The sequence below is a fragment of the Schistocerca cancellata genome, chromosome 1, assembly GCF_023864275.1.
Source record: "Schistocerca cancellata isolate TAMUIC-IGC-003103 chromosome 1, iqSchCanc2.1, whole genome shotgun sequence".
NCBI classification, from domain to species: Eukaryota; Metazoa; Arthropoda; class Insecta; order Orthoptera; family Acrididae; genus Schistocerca; species Schistocerca cancellata.
The window spans coordinates 205,064,107-205,083,659 of record NC_064626.1 but is presented as its reverse complement, the minus strand read 5'-3'; the positions used below and the strand labels follow the sequence as shown (position 1 = coordinate 205,083,659).

The following is a 19,553-nucleotide window of genomic DNA, read 5'->3' as shown; positions in this document are numbered from 1 at the left end:
GTACACCAGCCCCAGACTGAATCTGCCTGTTGGATTAACAACAAGGGGCACTGAGTCAGTCAGTCTGGATTTGATTTTTTGGCAGTTTCCCACATTGCACTATGCAAATACCAGGCTGGTACCTAAGTCCCACATCAGCTACACATTTTGTAAATATTTGGAAAACTTGCACTGACTTTCACATCAGCAACACAACAGACAAACAGTTGAGGTGCCCGTATTTTGTCCCAGGGGGTAACAGGAAGGGCTTCCAGCCACCCCTTAAATTAACAATGCTAAATCCATATAACCATGCTGACCCCAAAAAGAAGAAGTTGGTGACACATTGCTTTCTATAATGTTTTGGAATATTAACTTCACCCTGCACAAAATCACATTTCCAGTCCAGTATTGATGTCTTAATCAAAAAGGGAAAGCGTACTACATATACAGAACATTATGTGTAAATAACTTTTTCTACAATCTTTACAAATTTATGTCTTGATTTATTGCATAAAATACTGTACCATAGGCATAGTAATTATTATATTTTGATGTAGCATACTTACCAGATAATCTATGGGGTCACTAGGACGTATTTGAGCAACCTGCATTAGACCCTTTGTTAGTGTAGGAAATACGTATTTCATAAGGTAATGACGCAATGGTAGTGACTGTATTGCCAGCATCTCCTCTTCTTCTTGTTTCATAGCATCCATGAGACGAACCTAAAAGAATATTACCTGTACAGCAGCGTATTTTTCTACAATACAAAAAGTTTACTTCAACTATGACATTTAAGTTAAAATCCTATTTTCATTACTTAACTTTGAAAAGCCAATGACATAGACTTCAGAAAATTCATGAAAACGCCAAAGCATTCAGGAACCAAAAACATTACTCAAGCTGTTTTCAGCCTTATACTAAAAAACCGCTGTTGAAGTTGAAAAATGAAAATTGGGGATACTGCACCACCTTCTTTCATTTACTAAACAGAGTATAAATAACATAGGGTTCTAGAAACAGATCTGTACATTTCAGAAATTCTGTGACTTAACATTCCTTGCTCTGCAAATACTATGATTTTAAGGAACATGTAGGAATAACTACAGTTTGAATGAAATGTAAACAACAATTCTCAAAGAAAATGACTTTCCATTTTTAGAAGCAAAGGCATACTACACTAATAAAAAAAGGTGCAAAAGCAGATCAATCATTTGTGTGGTGTAGCATATATTGTATCACAAACTGTTTTTAAAGAAACTGAAAAACAATTTCAGTAGTATACAAAAGATTCATCAATAAGTGTGGTTACAATTCATCTCTGGTTTTCAAAGAGAAAATTAACTGAAGGGAACAAACTGTTGAGTTAATAGAATAAAAACATTTCTGAAAGTAGCTCACATTCACAAAATAATGTGCACATTGTATAGAGGTGTAAGATATCATAGCATTCACTCCACATACAAGTGTTTGTACACAAGAAATGTGTAACAACCTCAATGGGAAGAACAAACAAGTTTATAAAAAGCAAAGAAACTTTAATGAGTGGGTTTCAAGGGAGGTCCATAGTGATTAATTGTTATCTCATTAATGTAATGTATAGGATATGTTCCAATGAATGGCAACTTTTCTGTGGAAAGGAAAGACATAGGGGACTGTTGATTATAATTACACTTGTCATGGAGAAAAGCATAAATAAGGCAGCAACTGGACAGGATTGGGAATAGACTGCCCAGGCAAGTTCAATGGACATTCTCTGTAAAACATAGGATGTAAAAGTTTATGAATAAAGGGCCGACACCATGGGCAATAACAAGGAAGGAGCTCTGACTCTAGGCAAAAAGTATTAACATAAACAGAATTCTGCTGAAAGGCAAACTTAGAGTAACATACCCACAGTTAGTAATGCAAGTTTATAAAAACAATTTACAACAAATGTTTTGGACTTGTAGAACCATTTGCATAATCTTGTCTGTCATAATGACATGAACCCAAAAAGTGGACAGGAGAAATCATATCTGAGATGGACCTTGTATAGGCATGATAATCAATACACTGTATAGGAGAGTCTTCTAGAAAACTTATGTTATGATCATTCTGATGACCTCTTTTGGTAGAAAATGATTTTAAGCTGACCATCAATACTTAATTTTCTTTCCTCTTTAGTAACATGAGGTCTCAAATAACCTCATTTTTGTTATTTTGACAGGAACTTAAAATCCTGAGTATACCTGTAAACTTAAGAACAGACTGCTGAAAAAATAAAACCTTGCTTGTATCCATTTCACCCTGATAGTTGAGTGTTCAGCCCCTAGTGAGCATCCAGTCCTACATTTGTAGTCCGGTTGTCACCATTACTGTGTGCGGTTTTGGATATTCAAGAACAAAACACACACTTTCAGTCTCTCTTCTGTGTTATTGTTTAGCCACTGAATCTTAAAATGGTTATAGTGATACTACATTTTCGACATTGACTCTATTGGCTCAGACAGTGAAGAAGACTGCAACATTACATCATTGGAGACTAAGAGTGATGATGGTTCATCAGGTGACTGACAAGTGCTCACCAGTGGTATGAGCTAGGTATGTGCTCCAGACAGCTGCTCCAAGATTCCCATTCACAGGAAACCAATGTGGAATATGTGATTTGACTTCATATGTACACTGAAATTAAAAAATGATCAATTCTGCTACAGTTGTGAAAATTATTTATTTCTAAAAATGGAAGTACAACCTGGTTTCAGGACATATATCCCATCATCAACTGCATATTAAAATATGAACACACACAGGATGCATAACTGAGGTTAAAAAATAGTTTAAAATATGTTTAAATAGTGCTCCCCTGGTACATGACATGCACAGGATATCCTCTTCAATCTTAGGCCTGCCAGAAAGCCTCTCACAGTGGAAGACAACTGTATTTACGGGCACACCATACACAGATTTGCATGAAGATAGAAAGGCCTTCTTTTGAACACAGTGCTGCATAGACACCCATCAGACCCATACAAACACAAACCAAAGTTGAAATGATTTCATTATTTTGAGTTTTAAAAGCTATCTTTATGGCTGTATATAATGCCACTGATTAAATGATGCTTTCCTTAATAAAAAAGTATTATCTTTTTGCTAAATTTTCTCATTCTGAGAAGACAGAAAGAGTGAACTGTTTTACTTACTAAAAACTTTCTAAAGCTAAGATTGCATAAATATTTCTTTATTTAAAACAACCAGTTTCAACAGACTTTGCTGTCATATACAGGTCTGCACAAAAGTGCATATACATGGAACATGTCTCATAATGTGGGTTAAGATGTAATATTGGAGATAAAAGTTTTAGTTTGATATTACAAAAAATGGAAGAGGAACTGTACATTTACACACATTAAGCAGTCTTTTTGTTATGAAAAATGAGGTCCAACTTAAAATGAACACATTTCACAACATTTCATTTTTGTAAATGTACAGTTTCACTTCAGTTTTCTGAAATTCTAAACTAAAACTTTTATCTCAAACATTACATTTTAATTCAGGTTATGAGACGAGTTCCACGTATATGCACTTGGGTACAGACCTGACGATGACAACAAAGTCTGTCAAAACCATGGTGGCAATCACACAATGCATCAGCAACAGCTGATATGATGCTAGTACTACTTTTATATACTGTTATGGCTTGTATGGCACCTTTAGACAGCCACTGAACAGTGCATTGAAATCTTGCACACAGCTGTCAATAACATAGTCTTCCGTATTCTAAAATTAGAGCTGTGGAAGTCACCTAATGTATGGTAATGATATTGTGAGTACATTTTCACTGTCAGAATTGGCATATTCCATACAAAAACTGCATGTTTTCGTTCCATAGAAATGGAGATATTTTTCCCAGCACCCAGATTAAATGACAAATTAAGTAAAATGTTTTTTAAACTACAAAGAAAAAGAGGAGGAAGAAGTTAATTTAAGTTTTTTTTGTTTTTCATGCCACAAAAATGGTTGTTATATGCTCTCGAAAAAGAAATGCTCAGCAGTAGTTGCTTTCTGGAGTAAGTGAAGAATACTTGTCAGAAAAAGCCATCGTCTTCTGACACAAGTGACATCTGTCAGTGAGTGATGTAAACCATAAACTTGAAGAGCTGGAGACTATGTTTATTTATTTATCTTTATTCATCCGAGGATCATCTCATGATGATACAGAATATGTATACATAAAATAATGCAAATCAGTGGTGCAAGACATACTGCTGGCAAGCCAGGGAAACTTGTAAAGCCTGCTGGCCTCATTGTTAGTCCAAAATTATCCTCTAAGGTCCAGCAGGTAAAACTCAGCCTTAAAATCGTACACCAGAATCTTGGTAGTCTTAGAAATAAGCATAATGATCTAGATGTAATTTCACAGATTGACAAACCCGATATTTAGTTATAACTGAACATTGGTACAATGAAGCTCTGATTAGCATTAGTCAACCTCTGCATATGAAATTCTGCACAGCCTTCAGTAGAAAAGACAAGACCCTGGGAGGTGTAGCAATTTTCACTGTAAATGAAAGTAATTTTAATGTTATTGATGTGAGTGCCTTCTGCTTGGGAGGAGTCTCAGAACTTGCTGCAATAAACCTAAAATCGGGTAGAGATAACATGACAGTCATCGGTGTTTACAGGCCACCTGCAGCTAATACAGATACCTTTTTTGTAAATCTTTCTGACTTGCTTGTATATATAGACACAACATTTTCTGGGCCAAATGGTCATGTAAATATTATAGTTACAGGGGATATGAATATAGATTTATTAACAAATGATGTCAGCACCAAAAAGTTACATCGGCTGTGTGATGAATTTAACCTGACCCCACTCATTCGGGAACCCACTAGAGAAATTGGCAATAGTAAAACATGTTTTGACAACATAATAACAAACATGACCCACCTATCCCACAGTGCATCACTTTTAAAACTAGCCATCTCAGATCACCATGCAGTACAGCTTAAATTGGAGCTCCTTGAGGCCCCCACTGTCACCACAAAGCAACAGTTTGTAACTAAAAGAATAATGTATAATAACAACATAAATAGACTAAACTGCATGCTAGCACAGATAAAATGGTTTGAAAATAATAGCCTTTCATATGATAGCTTTGCTGCTGACTTCTATTACTGCTTTGATATCACATGCCCAGTTGTAATCACAAAAAAGAAACAAACAAAAAAATATAAACAAAAATATTTGGGTAAGTAGTAATGTCACTGAAGCGAGGGAAAAATTAAAACTACTCCACAGTGCAATGCTGAATAATAGAGAGATTCCTGAGCTAAAGGAAGCCTTCAAAATATATAAAGCACAGTATAAGGACTTACTCACACAGGCCAGGAGCAACTATGTTGCAAATAAGTTTCAAAACTCACACAACATAACTGCTGGCATCTGGGCAGTCATAAACAGTTTTAGAACCTGCAATGACAAATCCTGTATGGACTTTACTATTAACCACAATGGCATGCTCATAAAAGACCAACTGGAAATTGTAAATATTTTTAATAAATATTTTTCTTCCATGGGGGAAGCCATAAATGACAAACATAAAAACATGCACTACAGTTTTAAAGGTAATACATGTGACCATAGTATATATCTAGCCCCCACAAACTGTGCAGAAATAATGGGCATCATTAGCTCTCTAAAACCCTCTAATTCAGCTGGGCATGATGGCCTAAATATTAGTGTTTTAAAAGCCTGCAGCCAAAATGTCTCTGTACCTCAGTCTGTATCAGTCAACAATATAATAGAATTGTGGCGGCAGCACCTTCCAAAGCACGAAGGGCTGAACTACGGCACTGCTGACACAAGTAGGGGCAGCTGTACCGTTACGCAGAATTTCGGCAACGGTGCGTCGCACACCGGACCGCACGGGAACAAAGCAGTGACAGTACGAGCTAGTCGACGCGACGCAACACACGTCTCCCCAGTTTTTCCGCCGCGGACCACGTGCGTCGAGTCAACGCGACTCCGCCGTAAACGCGTATGCGCGGTCGTAAACGCAGTCGCCGTTAAATTGTCTTTCGCTTCTTCGCGGACGTTACGGCGCCTCCGGTCGCGCCAAGAGCAGAACATTCTGTGACGCGGCCTTTTGCCTCGCTCGGTCCACGCGGTCGCGCCACGGTTCGTCACTGGAGTGTACACCCTCCGGGATCGGTGACCGAGCCGTGCCGCCAGTGCAACGCGCCTGAACAGACGGACATTAGCGAGGTATATTATTTGTCATTTTGTAACGGTAGTAAAAATAAATATGTCCTGTCCAGAAACCGCTTTACTCGTTATTGCTAGAAAGCCTCTCTCTCCCTTGAGCATAGTGCGTGGGCGTGGCGATAAAGCCGGTTCACTGCACATGAGAGACTGTAAGCGGAGATACAACACGTCTCCGCTTCACTGGTGACCCTGACGTGATCTGAGGCTAAAAAAAAAAAAAAAAAAAAACACGTGGTGACGAACGTTCGCCGGTACGAGAGACGTGGAACCGCGAGTAGGCTTGCTCGTATTCGCCCGCGCCGAACAGTGCTCTGTAGTAAAATTTTTTTTTTTTGAACTAACTTTTTTTTTGTATTCTTTTTGTGCGCGTATATTTTGATCACAGACTGCTTAGTGTTATTTTTTTTCCGTGTGTTTCCCTTGTGTTATTTTCACTGTGTACTTTCCCCTTGTACGAGGATTCGACTCTGAACTAAGATGGCGACACTAGAGGAGTTGCGAAAGACCGTCGAAGAACTGCTCGCACGCAACACGAGGCTAGAGAGTGAGCTACAGGCACGGACTACACGCGCGGACGCCGCGCAGCCACAGACAGCTCAGGACAATGTTGGCGCGCAAATCCCCGCCACACCGACGCCTCCTACGACCGCCGGAATGCCGACAAGCGCTGGGCGGGCATTGATCAGGCTGCCTCCATTTTGGCCGCGCGACCCTGTAATGTGGTTCAGCCAGGTTGAGGCGGTATTTATGAGCAACCACGTGACCTGCGACCTGGCGAAATTTGGGCACGTAGTGAGCCAGCTGGACCAGAACTATGCGGCCGAAGTGCGCGATATAATCACTGGCCCGCCGACGCAGTCAAGCTACAAACGGCTCAAGGAAGAGCTGATCCGGCGGATTTCGTCGTCAGAGGAACAGCGAGTGCACCAACTGCTGCGGCAAGAGGAATGCGGCGATCGGAGGCCCTCGCAGTTCCTGCGCCACTTGCGGAGCCTCGCGCAGTCCGACATGGTGCCAGATTCACTGTTACGCACTATCTGGGTGCGCAGCCTCCCAGCTCAGGTGCAGGCAGTGATAGCCGCACAGACGGAGATGCAGCTGGACGCCGTCGCTAACTTGGCCGACAGGGTGCACGACGCGCTGACAACGGCGCCTAGCACCGCGGCTGCGGTAGTTTACGACCCCGTCCCCCCACCTCTGTGGCGGCCAGCGCCTCCCGCACCCGAACAGGATGCCGACCTGCACCAGCTAGTGCAACACTTGACCGCACAGGTGGCAGCTCTCTCGACGCAAGTCGACCGGTTGGCGCGCTCGCAGCAAGAGGGCAGCACGCGCCACAGCGGCAGCAGACCGGGTGACAGGCGGCGCGGCTCGCGCAGCCGGCAACGCAGCAACAGCCGCTCCAACGGTACCCCGCCGACGTCGCAGCACGCACAAAGCGGCTACTGCTGGTACCACGCCCGCTTCGGCAACGAAGCAACCAGGTGCCGCACTCCTTGCTCGCACCCAAACGCCAGCTGCGACCGGACCTAGGCGCACCCGGCTGCAATATGATTTCAAAGCGTCTGTTTGTTGCGGAACAGGGGGCAGGCGTGAGGTACCTCGTCGACACGGGTTCGGACCTCTCGATATTCCCCCGTTCTATGTTACGAGACCGCAGGCGGGCCGAGGCACTCTGCCTTACAGCAGCGAACAATTCCGCTATTAAAACTTACGACACACACAGCCGCAATATAGACCTAGGCCTACGGCGCACGTTCTCGTGGACTTTTACCGTGGCCGACGTCAATGAGCCGATCCTGGGCGCAGACTTTCTCGGCCACTACGGGCTACTAGCCGACATCGCAAACGGCCAGCTCATCGATGCCACAACTAATTTAAAGATAGCGGGACAGCGCCGGCAGGCCGCATACTACAGCGTTAAACCCGTGAAGTGCCCCGGACCGTACGCCGACATTCTTGAGCAATTCCCCGACCTCACCCGCCCAGCCGGTGCACCGAGAGACATCAAACATTCGACGGTGCACCACATAATAACCACACCCGGACCCCCCACATCGTGTCGCCCACGTCGACTCGCGCCAGACAGACTCGCAGCAGCAAAGGCAGAGTTCGAGGCCATGCTGCGGCAAGGCATCGTGCGACCATCGAGCAGCCCATGGTCATCGGCGTTGCATTTAGTGCCCAAAAAAGACAATTCGTGGCGCCCGTGTGGGAACTATCGCGCCCTTAATTCGCGAACGGTGCCGGACCGATACCCAGTCCCACACCTTCAAGACTTCAGCTACGCCTTGGCGGGCTGCGCGGTGTTCAGCAAGATTGACTGCGCAAAGGCATACACCCAAATTCCGGTGGCGCCCGAAGACATCGAAAAAACAGCCATCGTAACGCCCTTTGGGCTTTTCGAAAGCCTGTTTATGACTTTCGGTCTTCGGAATGCTGCCCAGACTTGGCAGCGGTTCCTGGACGGCGTCTTGCGAGGCTTGCCATTTTGCTTCGCGTACCTCGACGACATCTTGGTGTATTCCAAGTCGCCCGAACTCCACCGCCGCCACTTAATGACCATCTTTCAGCGCCTGAGTGAAGCCGACATCGTCATTAACCCCGCTAAATGCGAGTTCGGCGTGACGGAAATTGAGTTCCTCGGCCATTTAATTACGCCCACCGGATCGACACCGCTACCGGAGAAAGTGAAGGCAATACAGAACATGCCGCGTCCGCAGAGGCACAAAGAATTAAGACATTACCTCGGCATGTTGAACTTTTATCGACGACACCTGCCCAACGCCGCAGCCGTGCAAGAGCCACTGACTAAGGCGTTACAAGGTCCTACCGCAAAAGGAAAGACCCTCGTGAATTGGACAGACGCAATGGAGCAGAGCTTCACGGACTCAAAAAGGAATCTCGTGGAAGCGACGCTGCTTGCGCACCCGGTACATGACGCGGACTTAGCGGTAGTCGTGGACGCCAGCCAGGCCGCCATCGGCGCGGCGTTACAACAGCGCGTCGGCGGGAGTTGGCAGCCTCTCGGTTTTTTCTCTAAAAAGCTTTCCGATTCGCAACGTGCTTGGAGCGCTTATGACCGAGAGTTGCTTGCGGTGTACGCGGCGGTGAAATACTTCCGACCGTCCATAGAAGCCCGACAATTCGTCATTTTCACCGACCACAAACCCATTACACACGCGTTCGAGAACAACCACACTAAGTGTTCACCGCGCCAACTCCAGCAGTTAGAATACGTGTCGCAATTCACGACTGACATTCGACACATTTCGGGGATAGACAATATCGTCGCCGATTGTTTGTCCCGAGCGTGTGCCGTTATTTCACCCCCTGTGAACTTTGAGGACGTGGCCCAGGTACAGGAGAGTGACGAAGAAATGCAACGCTTCCGTCACAACACTTCCAGCGGCCTGCAACTGGAGCTGGTGCCTGTCCCCGGCTCCGCACGGAAGATTTGGTGTGACACCTCAACCGGCACGCACCGACTGTTCCTCCTGGAGAAATTCCTGTGCAGTGCCTTCGACCGTGTCCACGGACTGTCACACCCCGGCACCAACACCACTGCGACGCTCGTGGCTGCGCGTTTCGTCTGGCCCGGGCTTCAGAAGGACTGTCGCGAATGGGCACGCACTTGCACCGCATGTCAGCGCGCCAAAGTCGGGAGGCACACCCACGCACCCGTGGGCACCTTCCCGGACGCGACACGCCGATTTGCGCACGTTCATGTGGACCTCGTCGGCCCACTTCCTCTCTCACAAGGCAAGCGGTACCTCCTAACTATGGTGGACCGCTTCACTCGCTGGCCGGAAGTAACGCCCGTCGCGGACGTCACAGCCGAGACCGTCGCCACCGCATTCGTCGACACCTGGGTGGCACGTTTCGGATGTCCCAGTCACGTGACAACTGATCACGGCCGCCAGTTTGACTGCGCGTTGTTCACGCACGTCGCCAGACTGTGTGGCACCCAGTTACACAGGACAACCAGCTACCATCCGGCGTCGAATGGCATGGTCGAACGGTTCCACAGGACTCTCAAAGCCGCTCTAACCTGCCACGACACCTCAGGCCAGAGGCGCTTCCACTGGTGCTGCTCGGCCTGCGAGTCATGCCGAAGGAGGAGATCGGCGCGTCACCTGCCGACCTCGTTTATGGGCAATCTCTGACAATCCCGGGCGATTTTGTCGAAGATATAAGACTCCCACGTGACGCCGTGGCACCCACTCTGGCAGAATGTCTGCGCAGTCACATGGCCGGCCTCCGAGCGCACGCACCGACGCGGCACGGCACCGGGAAGATATTCATCCACGCCGACCTGCAGCGCTGCATGCACGTCATGTTGCGTACCGACGCAGTACGGCCACCTCTCCGACCGCCCTACAGTGGACCGCACCGCGTGATCGCCCGAGGAGACAAAACGCTGGTCCTCGAATCCAACGGAAAGCCGTCGACAGTGTCAGTCGACCGCGTCAAACCAGCCTACGTCTTGCCCGCTCCATCAGCCACGCATTTTTTCGACCCGGCAGAAGATCTGCTCACGGACGACACTCCCTCTGCCAGCGGTCAGACGGAACCCGCACCCGGAGCCGCCGGTGATGCACAGCTGCCGCCTGCTGTCATCGCGCCGCCACGTGCGCCTCCCACCACCACGCCCAGGCAGCTGGTACGGCCGCCCGGACCGCGCCCACCACAGGCACACCGGTCGCCCCCACCACAGCCGCCAGCGGACTACGTCACGCGCGCCGGCCGCCGCGTCCGATTCAAACGGCCGTGCTGCGTCACCAGCGCGCCACAACACCCAAACCGGCAATCACGCGCCCGAGCTGCCGAACGCCGTCAGAATTCGGCGCCCATGAGCCGCCGTCCGCTGTAGAGACCCGACCTCCAGCTGTGAGTGCCTTCGGCCGGTAACTCCAGTCGAGCCCCGGACACCATCTCCTGCGTTCGTCACAGCTCCTGGACCCGCGTTCGCGTCGTTGCCTCCGCCGCGTCGGGCGTTGAGGACGGATCGGCACCTGCGCCAGCTTACCGCATTCACTTCTCCGTCGAGCTCCGGACATCGCGCTCCACACCGCCCGGCCTGTCCGTAGCAGCTCCCGGACCTGCGTTCGAGTTCCGACGGTACCGCACTCGCGCAAGCGCCTTTGAGACGTCTCCATCAATGTCCTGCAACGCGCACCTTCACGCGCATCGCTACACACAGTTGCTGCCAGTGCCTGCTGCCACTGTCACGAGCCACCAGCGCGAGGACACGCCCACGTCACGGCCCGCCGCCCTTCCGACGCCGACCGGCCCCCACCAAAGCTGCCGCACTGCCATCATGCAGCGCGCGAAATTTAAACACACGCGCGCCACTGAATGATCACCGCGTTTTCGCAGCTACGGAGCTCCGCTCTCCAAGGGGGGATCTGTGTGGCGGCAGCACCTTCCAAAGCACGAAGGGCTGAACTACGGCACTGCTGACACAAGTAGGGGCAGCTGTACCGTTACGCAGAATTTCGGCAACGGTGCGTCGCACACCGGACCGCACGGGAACAAAGCAGTGACAGTACGAGCTAGTCGACGCGACGCAACACACGTCTCCCCAGTTTTTCCGCCGCGGACCACGTGCGTCGAGTCAACGCGACTCCGCCGTAAACGCGTATGCGCGGTCGTAAACGCAGTCGCCGTTAAATTGTCTTTCGCTTCTTCGCGGACGTTACGGCGCCTCCGGTCGCGCCAAGAGCAGAACATTCTGTGACGCGGCCTTTTGCCTCGCTCGGTCCACGCGGTCGCGCCACGGTTCGTCACTGGAGTGTACACCCTCCGGGATCGGTGACCGAGCCGTGCCGCCAGTGCAACACGCCTGAACAGACGGATATTAGCGAGGTATATTATTTGTCATTTTGTAACGGTAGTAAAAATAAATGTGTCCTGTCCAGAAACCGCTTTACTCGTTATTGCTAGAAAGCCTCTGTCTCCCTTGAGCATAGTGCGTGGGCGCGGCGATAAAGCCGGTTCACTGCACATGAGAGACTGTAAGCGGAGATACAACACGTCTCCGCTTCAGAATCAAACACCTTTCCAGACAGACTAAAAATAGCACAGGTAACACCCATTTTTAAGAAAGGTGACAGCAACAACATTTAAAAACTACAGCCCAGTCTCAATCCTTCCTGCCTTTTCCAAAATAGTTGAGAAAGTTATATACAACAGGATTATAAAAATTTCTTAACAAACACAGCCTGATGTTTGAAAATCAAAATGGATTCCTAAAAGGTAAATCAACTAGCACTGCAGCTGCTCAACTAATTGAAGAGGTGTTAGGGGGTTACAAAAGCAAGGAGCATGTGGCAGGTGTGTACCTAGACCTGGAAAAAGCCTTTGATTGTGTGAATGTTGGCATCCTGTTAGACAAACTATGGAACATGGGCATTAGAAGTGCTGCTAATAAAGTGTTATATGAGCAATAGAAAACAGTTTGTTCTACTTAAAATGGAAATTGGTGTCTACAAATCAGAGATCACTTGCATAAAATATGGCGTGCCCCAGGGCTCGGTGTTGGGCCCCCTTCTGTTCTTGAACTATGTAAATGATATTAAATATTGTACTATAAATTCCAAAATTGTTCTGTATGGTGATGACACGTCCATTGTGTGTAAAAAGGAATCATGTAATGAACTAGAGGCCAAGTGTAATAATGTGACAAAAGAAATTGTTCAGTTTTTTAATGGAAGCCACTTAAATGTAAGCACCAGTAAAACATGTTTGATGGAGTTTAACAAAAGTAGTTTGAATAATGAAATGAAATTATATATTGGCAACAAATTGGTAAAGGAAGAGTCTAATGTAAAATTCCTTGGTGTAACAATCCAAAACAACCTGAAATGGGACACACATATTGACTCCCTAGCAACTAAGTTGTCAAAAAATATACTTGCAATCTGTACTATTAGCAAGTTCTGTAGAGACACTGTAGTCCTAAAGACTGCATACCATACTCTTTTCTGCTCGCACTTTAACTATGGTATTGAAATTTGGGGGGCGACTACCGAAGCTAATCTAGATAAGCTACACATTCTTCAAAAAAGGGGTGTGAGAATAATCTGTGGAGTAAAATATAGGGAATCTTGTCACAACTTGTTTCCAAAAAAAGAGGTATTAACTGTTATAAACACATATATTCTATCCCCCTGTGGGTCCGGGGTAAGAATAGGCCCGAGGTATTCCTGCCTGTCGTAAGAGTTGACTAAAAGGAGTCCCTCCCCCTCAAGGGGGTAGTTTTCGCCTGCATCCGGAGACGGACGGTTCAACGACTTACATTTGTGTTCATTTTGGTTTTTCGCTTATTCTGGTTTCTTCCTTCCTTTGTTTGTTTCCTTTTTTTGTCCTTCTCCCACTCCCACTGTTTTCCTTACTTTCTACCTTGCCTTCTTGTCCACCCTATGGTCTCCGCCTCGGCGTTTGGACAGTCTGCCCTTTCTCTCCATCTCTCCCTTTTTTCTTCCTATTTTAATTTCCTCCCTGTGTGTGCCTGAAGGCTGACCCACACGTTCGCATGCATAGCCGGTGATGGGATAAAGCATAATTCCCCGCCCTGGGTAGACAAGTTGGGCCCGTGCGTACCCCCTGGTAAAGGCCAGGCCTGGGGAGGGGTGATTGCCTGAGCTGACCCCTTCTGACCATGCCGATTGGTCCCTCCGTCCGTTTCTCGGGTGGTGTGACCTGAGGTGTAAACATTCACCTATGGTGAGAGTGCCCTCTGAGAGGGTCCCCACAAAGAAGGAGCGCACCATCGGAGATGCTGGCAATCATGGGGGATTCATCCGCAATGGATTTCTCTTCTTCTTTTCTCTCGACTTCTGCCCAAAAATGGAAACTTGACCAGCCACCAGGGACAAAAGTACTACCGCCTGCCCCAAAGTTCCTTGTAGTTTCTAGATCTGAGGACAGAAAGGATTTTTCATCTGTCAACCCTTTCATTATTCGGAAGGGCGTAGATGCCATAGCCGGACCTGTCAAGTCTTGTACCAAGATGCGTAACAGTACCTTGTTGTTGGAAACTGAGAGCGCCTTACAGGCACTAAAACTGCTTCGGGCCACCCTCCTGTACACGTTCCCTGTCCGGGTGGAGGCCCACCGAACTTTGAATTCGTCTCGTGGTGTAGTCTATACTAGCTCCCTCGACGGATTGACTGACGAGGAGATTCAGTCTTTCCTCGCTGAGCAGGGTGTGACAGCTGTCCATAGGGTCATGAAAAAGGTCTACCATGACCTTGTACCAACCTGGACACTTTTCTTGATCTTTGATAGTGTTCAGCTGCAGTCGCATATCAAAGAGGGCTATGAGGTTATGTCTGTTCGCCCCTATGTCCCGACACCTACCCGCTGCTACCAATGTCAGCGTTTTAACCACACCCGCCAGTTTTGTTCTAATGCAGCTAAATGCATCACTTGTGGCAGGGACACCCATGAGGGTGACACTCTACCTCCGTCTCCTCGTTGCATGAAAACTGTCAGAGTGACCATGCAGCGTCCTCCAACGACTGTCCCATCTACAAGGATGAACGCTGTATACAGGAAATTCGGGTCAAAGAGAAAGTGTCCACCTCAGCTGCTTGCAAGCTTTTTGCTAGTAGGAAGCCCACGCTGCTCCCAGCGGGTAAATACCATACTGTCCTCACCTCTCCTCAGCCTACCAGGGAGGTATCGACGCAGACATGCCATCTGACCTTTAGCGTTACGGTTGTCCATTCGGCCAGTGCTAAGATCGCCCGGTCAACATCTCCTTTTCCTCCCGGCCCCCCCTTTGACACAAGCAGCTTCATCAGCTTCTGCCAAAACTAAGACCCAGAAGTCAGATGCACGGGCGTTCAAGAAGGAACCGTCCTGTGAAGACTTCTTATGTACCCTGAACTCCCAGCCATCAACCAGTACTTCGATTAAACGACCTTCCAAGAAGGCTCATAGGAAGAAAAGTTCTCCTTCTTCGCCACGGCGCATGTCTTCTCCTGTGCCACCCAGTGGTTGCCGGCCCGGACCGTCATCCATTTCGCCAGGCTGCACCGCTGATAGCCGAACATCTGGCCGTTCACCCTTAACATGGTGGCTGATGAACCTATTAAAAAAAAAAGGACGATGACACTCTGCCTATTAATAGTGGCAGCAGTGCTCGATTGAAGCCAGGCCCTCAGCGGCCTTCGAGGTAACCCCTTCTTGCTTTTACTTTTTCTTTTTCTTCTCATGATGGCACTTCTTCATTGGAATATTTGCGGCATTCGCTCCAACCAAGAGGACTTAAAGTTGCTGCTACGCTTGCACTGTCTGCTCGTAGTAGCTCTCCAGGAAACAAAGCTATGCCCATGAGATCGTATTGACTTGGCACACTATACCTCTGTGTGTTTTGATCTACCCCCTGTGGCAGGGGCAGGTATTCCAGCTCATGGACGGGTTATGTTGCTAGTCTGGGATGATGTCTACTACGATCCTATCACATTGCACACCAATCTGCAGGCAGTTGCCGTCCGAATTACTCTCCCCACTTTCACATTTTGTATTTGTAGTGTTTACACTCCATCATCATCTGCCGTTACTAGGGCAGACATGAGGCAAATTATTGCTCAGCTACCTGCACCATTTTTGTTGACTGGAGACTTCAATGCCCACCATCCCCTTTGGGGCTCTCCAGCATCCTGCCAGAGAGGCCTCCTATTAGCAGACCTTTTCAACCACCTCAATCTTGTCTGCCTCAATAGTGGCGCCCCTACTTTTCTTTCTGACACAACTCACACCTATTCCTATTTAGACCTCTCTGGAAGCACAGTTGAACAGAATGGACAGTGTCTTGAGAGGAGGGTATAAGATGAACATCAACAAAAGCAAAATGAGGATAATGGAATATAGTTGAATTAAATCAGGTGATGCTGAGGGAATTAGATAAGGACATGAGACACTTAAAGTAGTAAAGGAGTTTTGCTATTTGGGGAGCAAAATAACTTATGATGGTCGAAGTAGAGAGGATATAAAATGTAGACTGGCAATGGTAAGGAAAGCATTTCTGAAGAAGAGAAATTTGTTAACATCAAGTATTGATTTAAGTGTCAGGAAGTCGTTTCTGAAAGTATTTGTATGGAGTGTAGCCATGTATTGAAGTGAAACATGGATGATAAATAGTTTAGACAAGAAGAGAAAAGAAGCTTTCAAAATGTGGTGCTACAGAAGAATGCTGAAGATTAGATGGGTAGATCACATATCTAATGAGGAGGTATTGAATAGTAGAATTGGGGAGAAGTGGAGTTAGTGGCACAACTCGACTAGAAGAAGGGATCGGTTGGTAGAACATGTTCTGAGGCATCAAGGGATCACTAATTTGGTACTGGAGGGAAGCATGGAGGGTAAAAATCGTAGAGGAAGATCAAGAGATGAATACACTAAGCAGATTCAGAAGGATGTAGGCTGCAGTAGGTACTGGGAGATGAAGAAACTTGCACAGGATAGAGTAGCATGGAGAGCTGCATCAAACCAGTGTCAGGACTGAAGACCACAACAAGCAACAACATATGTACTACCCAACTTGCACATCGGTTTGAGTGGTCCGCTCTTTCTGATACGTATTCGAGCAACCACTTCCCTTGTGTTATCCATCTCCTGCATCATACCCCATCTCCATGATCAACTATTTAAAACGTCTTCAAAGCAGACTGGGGGCTCTTCTCTTCCAGGGCGACATTTCAGGATCAAAACTACGCAAGCTGCGATAGTCAGGTCGCACACCTCATGGAAGTCATTCTTACTGCTGCTGAATATTCGATCCCTCATACTACTTCCTCTCCACGTCGCAAACTGGTCCCCTGGTGGACCGCAGCATGTAATGACACTATATGTGCTTATCGACATGCTTTATGCACCTTTAAACGCCACCCTACGATGGCGAATTGTATTAATTATAAATGATTACGTGCACAGTGTTATTAAAGTTGTTATTAAAGAAAGCAAGAAAGCCAGCTGGGCTGCTTTCACAAGCTCCTTCAACAGATTTACTCCTTCTTCTGTTGTCTGGGGTAGCCTGTGCTGGCTATCTGGCACTAAGGTCCACTCACCAGTTTCTGGCTTGACGGTCGCAAATGACGTCCTTGTGGCCCCTGAGGATGTCTCCAATGCCTTCGGCTGATTTTTCGCAGAGGTTTTGAGCTCCACCCATTACCACCCTGAGTTCGGGATAGGATTTGTGGTGTGGTCATCAAATAAATCACTTAGTAATTGGATTCAACCCCATAAACCCAAGACTATGATTATGAGGTCCTACACTCCTTGACAAAGCATAGGGGATGATGCGGGGGATCACAAGCAATATGGCTTTTAGAATTTTTGTGTTTTTAGGGCGCACAACTGTGGTCATTAGCGCCCAGACTAAATTATGAATGCACTGCGAGGCATCTCTCGATCAGAACATCTTCTATCATATGTAGTCTATTATTTGGTTCTTGTTGATCATTATCAAAGAAAGCAGCAATGTAAGTAACAACAAATAGCAGTCTGTTGCCGTTGTTTCACTTATGAAACAATTCCTCTGGGTGTTGTTGTATTTTTTTTTTTTTTTTAAAAAAAAGAAAAAAGCCGCTTGTGAAAAGACTGCACCCAAACACTTATCCACATTTCCACCAGTACAATTCTAGAAATAAAGAAAGATTTTACATTGGCAGCCACAGAACAGCACTTTACAAAAAGAGGCCTCGGTATGCAGGTATAAAATTAGCTAATACACTGCCTAGTGCAGTCATGGAACTTCCTACAACTAAACTGGAACATCAGCTTAAGAAATTTTTAGTAAAACACCCTTTCTACACATTAGAAGAGTACCATACTTATATGAAGAACAACAAATGCTTTGTGAAATTATGTGAATAAAAATCAGTAAACATCTTATTGTAATTTTGTTGTAAATTAATGACGTATTCAGAAGAATGTGTCTTGTGTATTGTACAAATAAATTTAATCATTACTGTTTCTTTGTACATGTGCAGTGTACCATTTGATGTTGAATAAAGCTATTATTATTATTATTATTATTACTATTATTATTATTACTATTACAAAACATGGAATAAATAACATACTTTATGAGGATATGATAGGTGGAATATGAGGATAGGACAGATGGTTGGCCATGGCCTTTATTAAGGATTCATTTGTCTAAGTGATTTAGGGCAATCACAAAAAACACCAGCACAGTCAGACAGAGCAACCCCATCTTCCCGAGCATTAGGTCAATGTTTTAACAGCTGCACTGCCTCAGTTTGTAGTATCAGTATAATTATAAAAAATATAATTATTCTTTGTTTTAGCTATGTAACAATACTGTTACATTAATAGTGAGCTTCTGGGTGTTGAGCTAAGTTGTAATTTCTATTTTCTGCACAATATTTCGACAACCAAGCCAGCTGTTTTCTTCTTTCAGATGCTGCGAGTTTTGCTATTATGTGTATATTCTGCCTGAACTCCATCCAGACTGCTGGCTAAACTCCGCCCAGACTGTGAGCTAGTGTTGATCTCATGCCATTATTTATAGCTGAGTTTAATTCCTGATGTCCACAGTGCACTTTGATGTTCTGATACGGCAGTGATACTCTATGAAATGCCAATCCCTTCAGCATTTTCAACTTTGATAGATGTGATGGTCATGAGATTTTAATAAACGGAACACTGAACCCCAAGCATTATTCAAGCTGAAAACCCTATTGCTCTTTATTAGGTTTCCTGATATCTTTATTTTGATTCACTCAATAATTATGGTGTCCCTGGCTGCCAGATACAGTGATCACTCATGTGTGAGTTGTGTTTGCATGAATGTGTCTGTGTATGTTGTTTAATTCATAATAATGTCTTTTGGCTGAAAGCTTACTTGTTTAGCAGTCTTTTTCTTGCATCTGTCTGCAACTCAACATTCCTACTGTATGGTGAATAGCAGTTTATACTTTTCACACTACTGTTATTATCTCCGTGTTGAGTATTTCCTTGTTGCTTTTCCTGCTAACTGCTACATTGTCCAATTGAAACTGCCCTAACATAGTGTCATGATACAGCCAAGTCTTAGCTTTCCTGGGAAATGTTTGATTGCTGAAGATTTAAGAGTTACATTGCAATTTCCATACAAGTTAGTCAATCATTCTCCATTCCTATTGGTTCTGTAATGGGTTGGGTACTTTCTGACTACATTCTTGAATTTCCTTTCCTTCTCAATCACCTACTAGTATAGTTGTATTCACTATAATACTTATCAGACTGTTTTCTCATTTTTCTCAATAAAATTGTAATTGTCACTTGAAAAAAGATATCTGACAACT

The 19,553-nt window shown here is 46.0% G+C and overlaps 1 protein-coding gene across 1 annotated transcript in view; it reads right to left on the bottom strand.

The window, feature by feature from the left end:
- The window catches only part of LOC126163875 (adenylate kinase 7-like), a 56,276-nt gene that overhangs the window by 16,965 nt on the left and 19,758 nt on the right, over positions 1 to 19,553 (bottom strand). Inside the window, exon 3 of the mRNA XM_049920196.1 lies at positions 549 to 707. Within this exon, the coding sequence (XP_049776153.1) occupies positions 549 to 707 (159 nt within the window). The remainder of the gene's footprint in view (positions 1 to 548; positions 708 to 19,553) is intronic.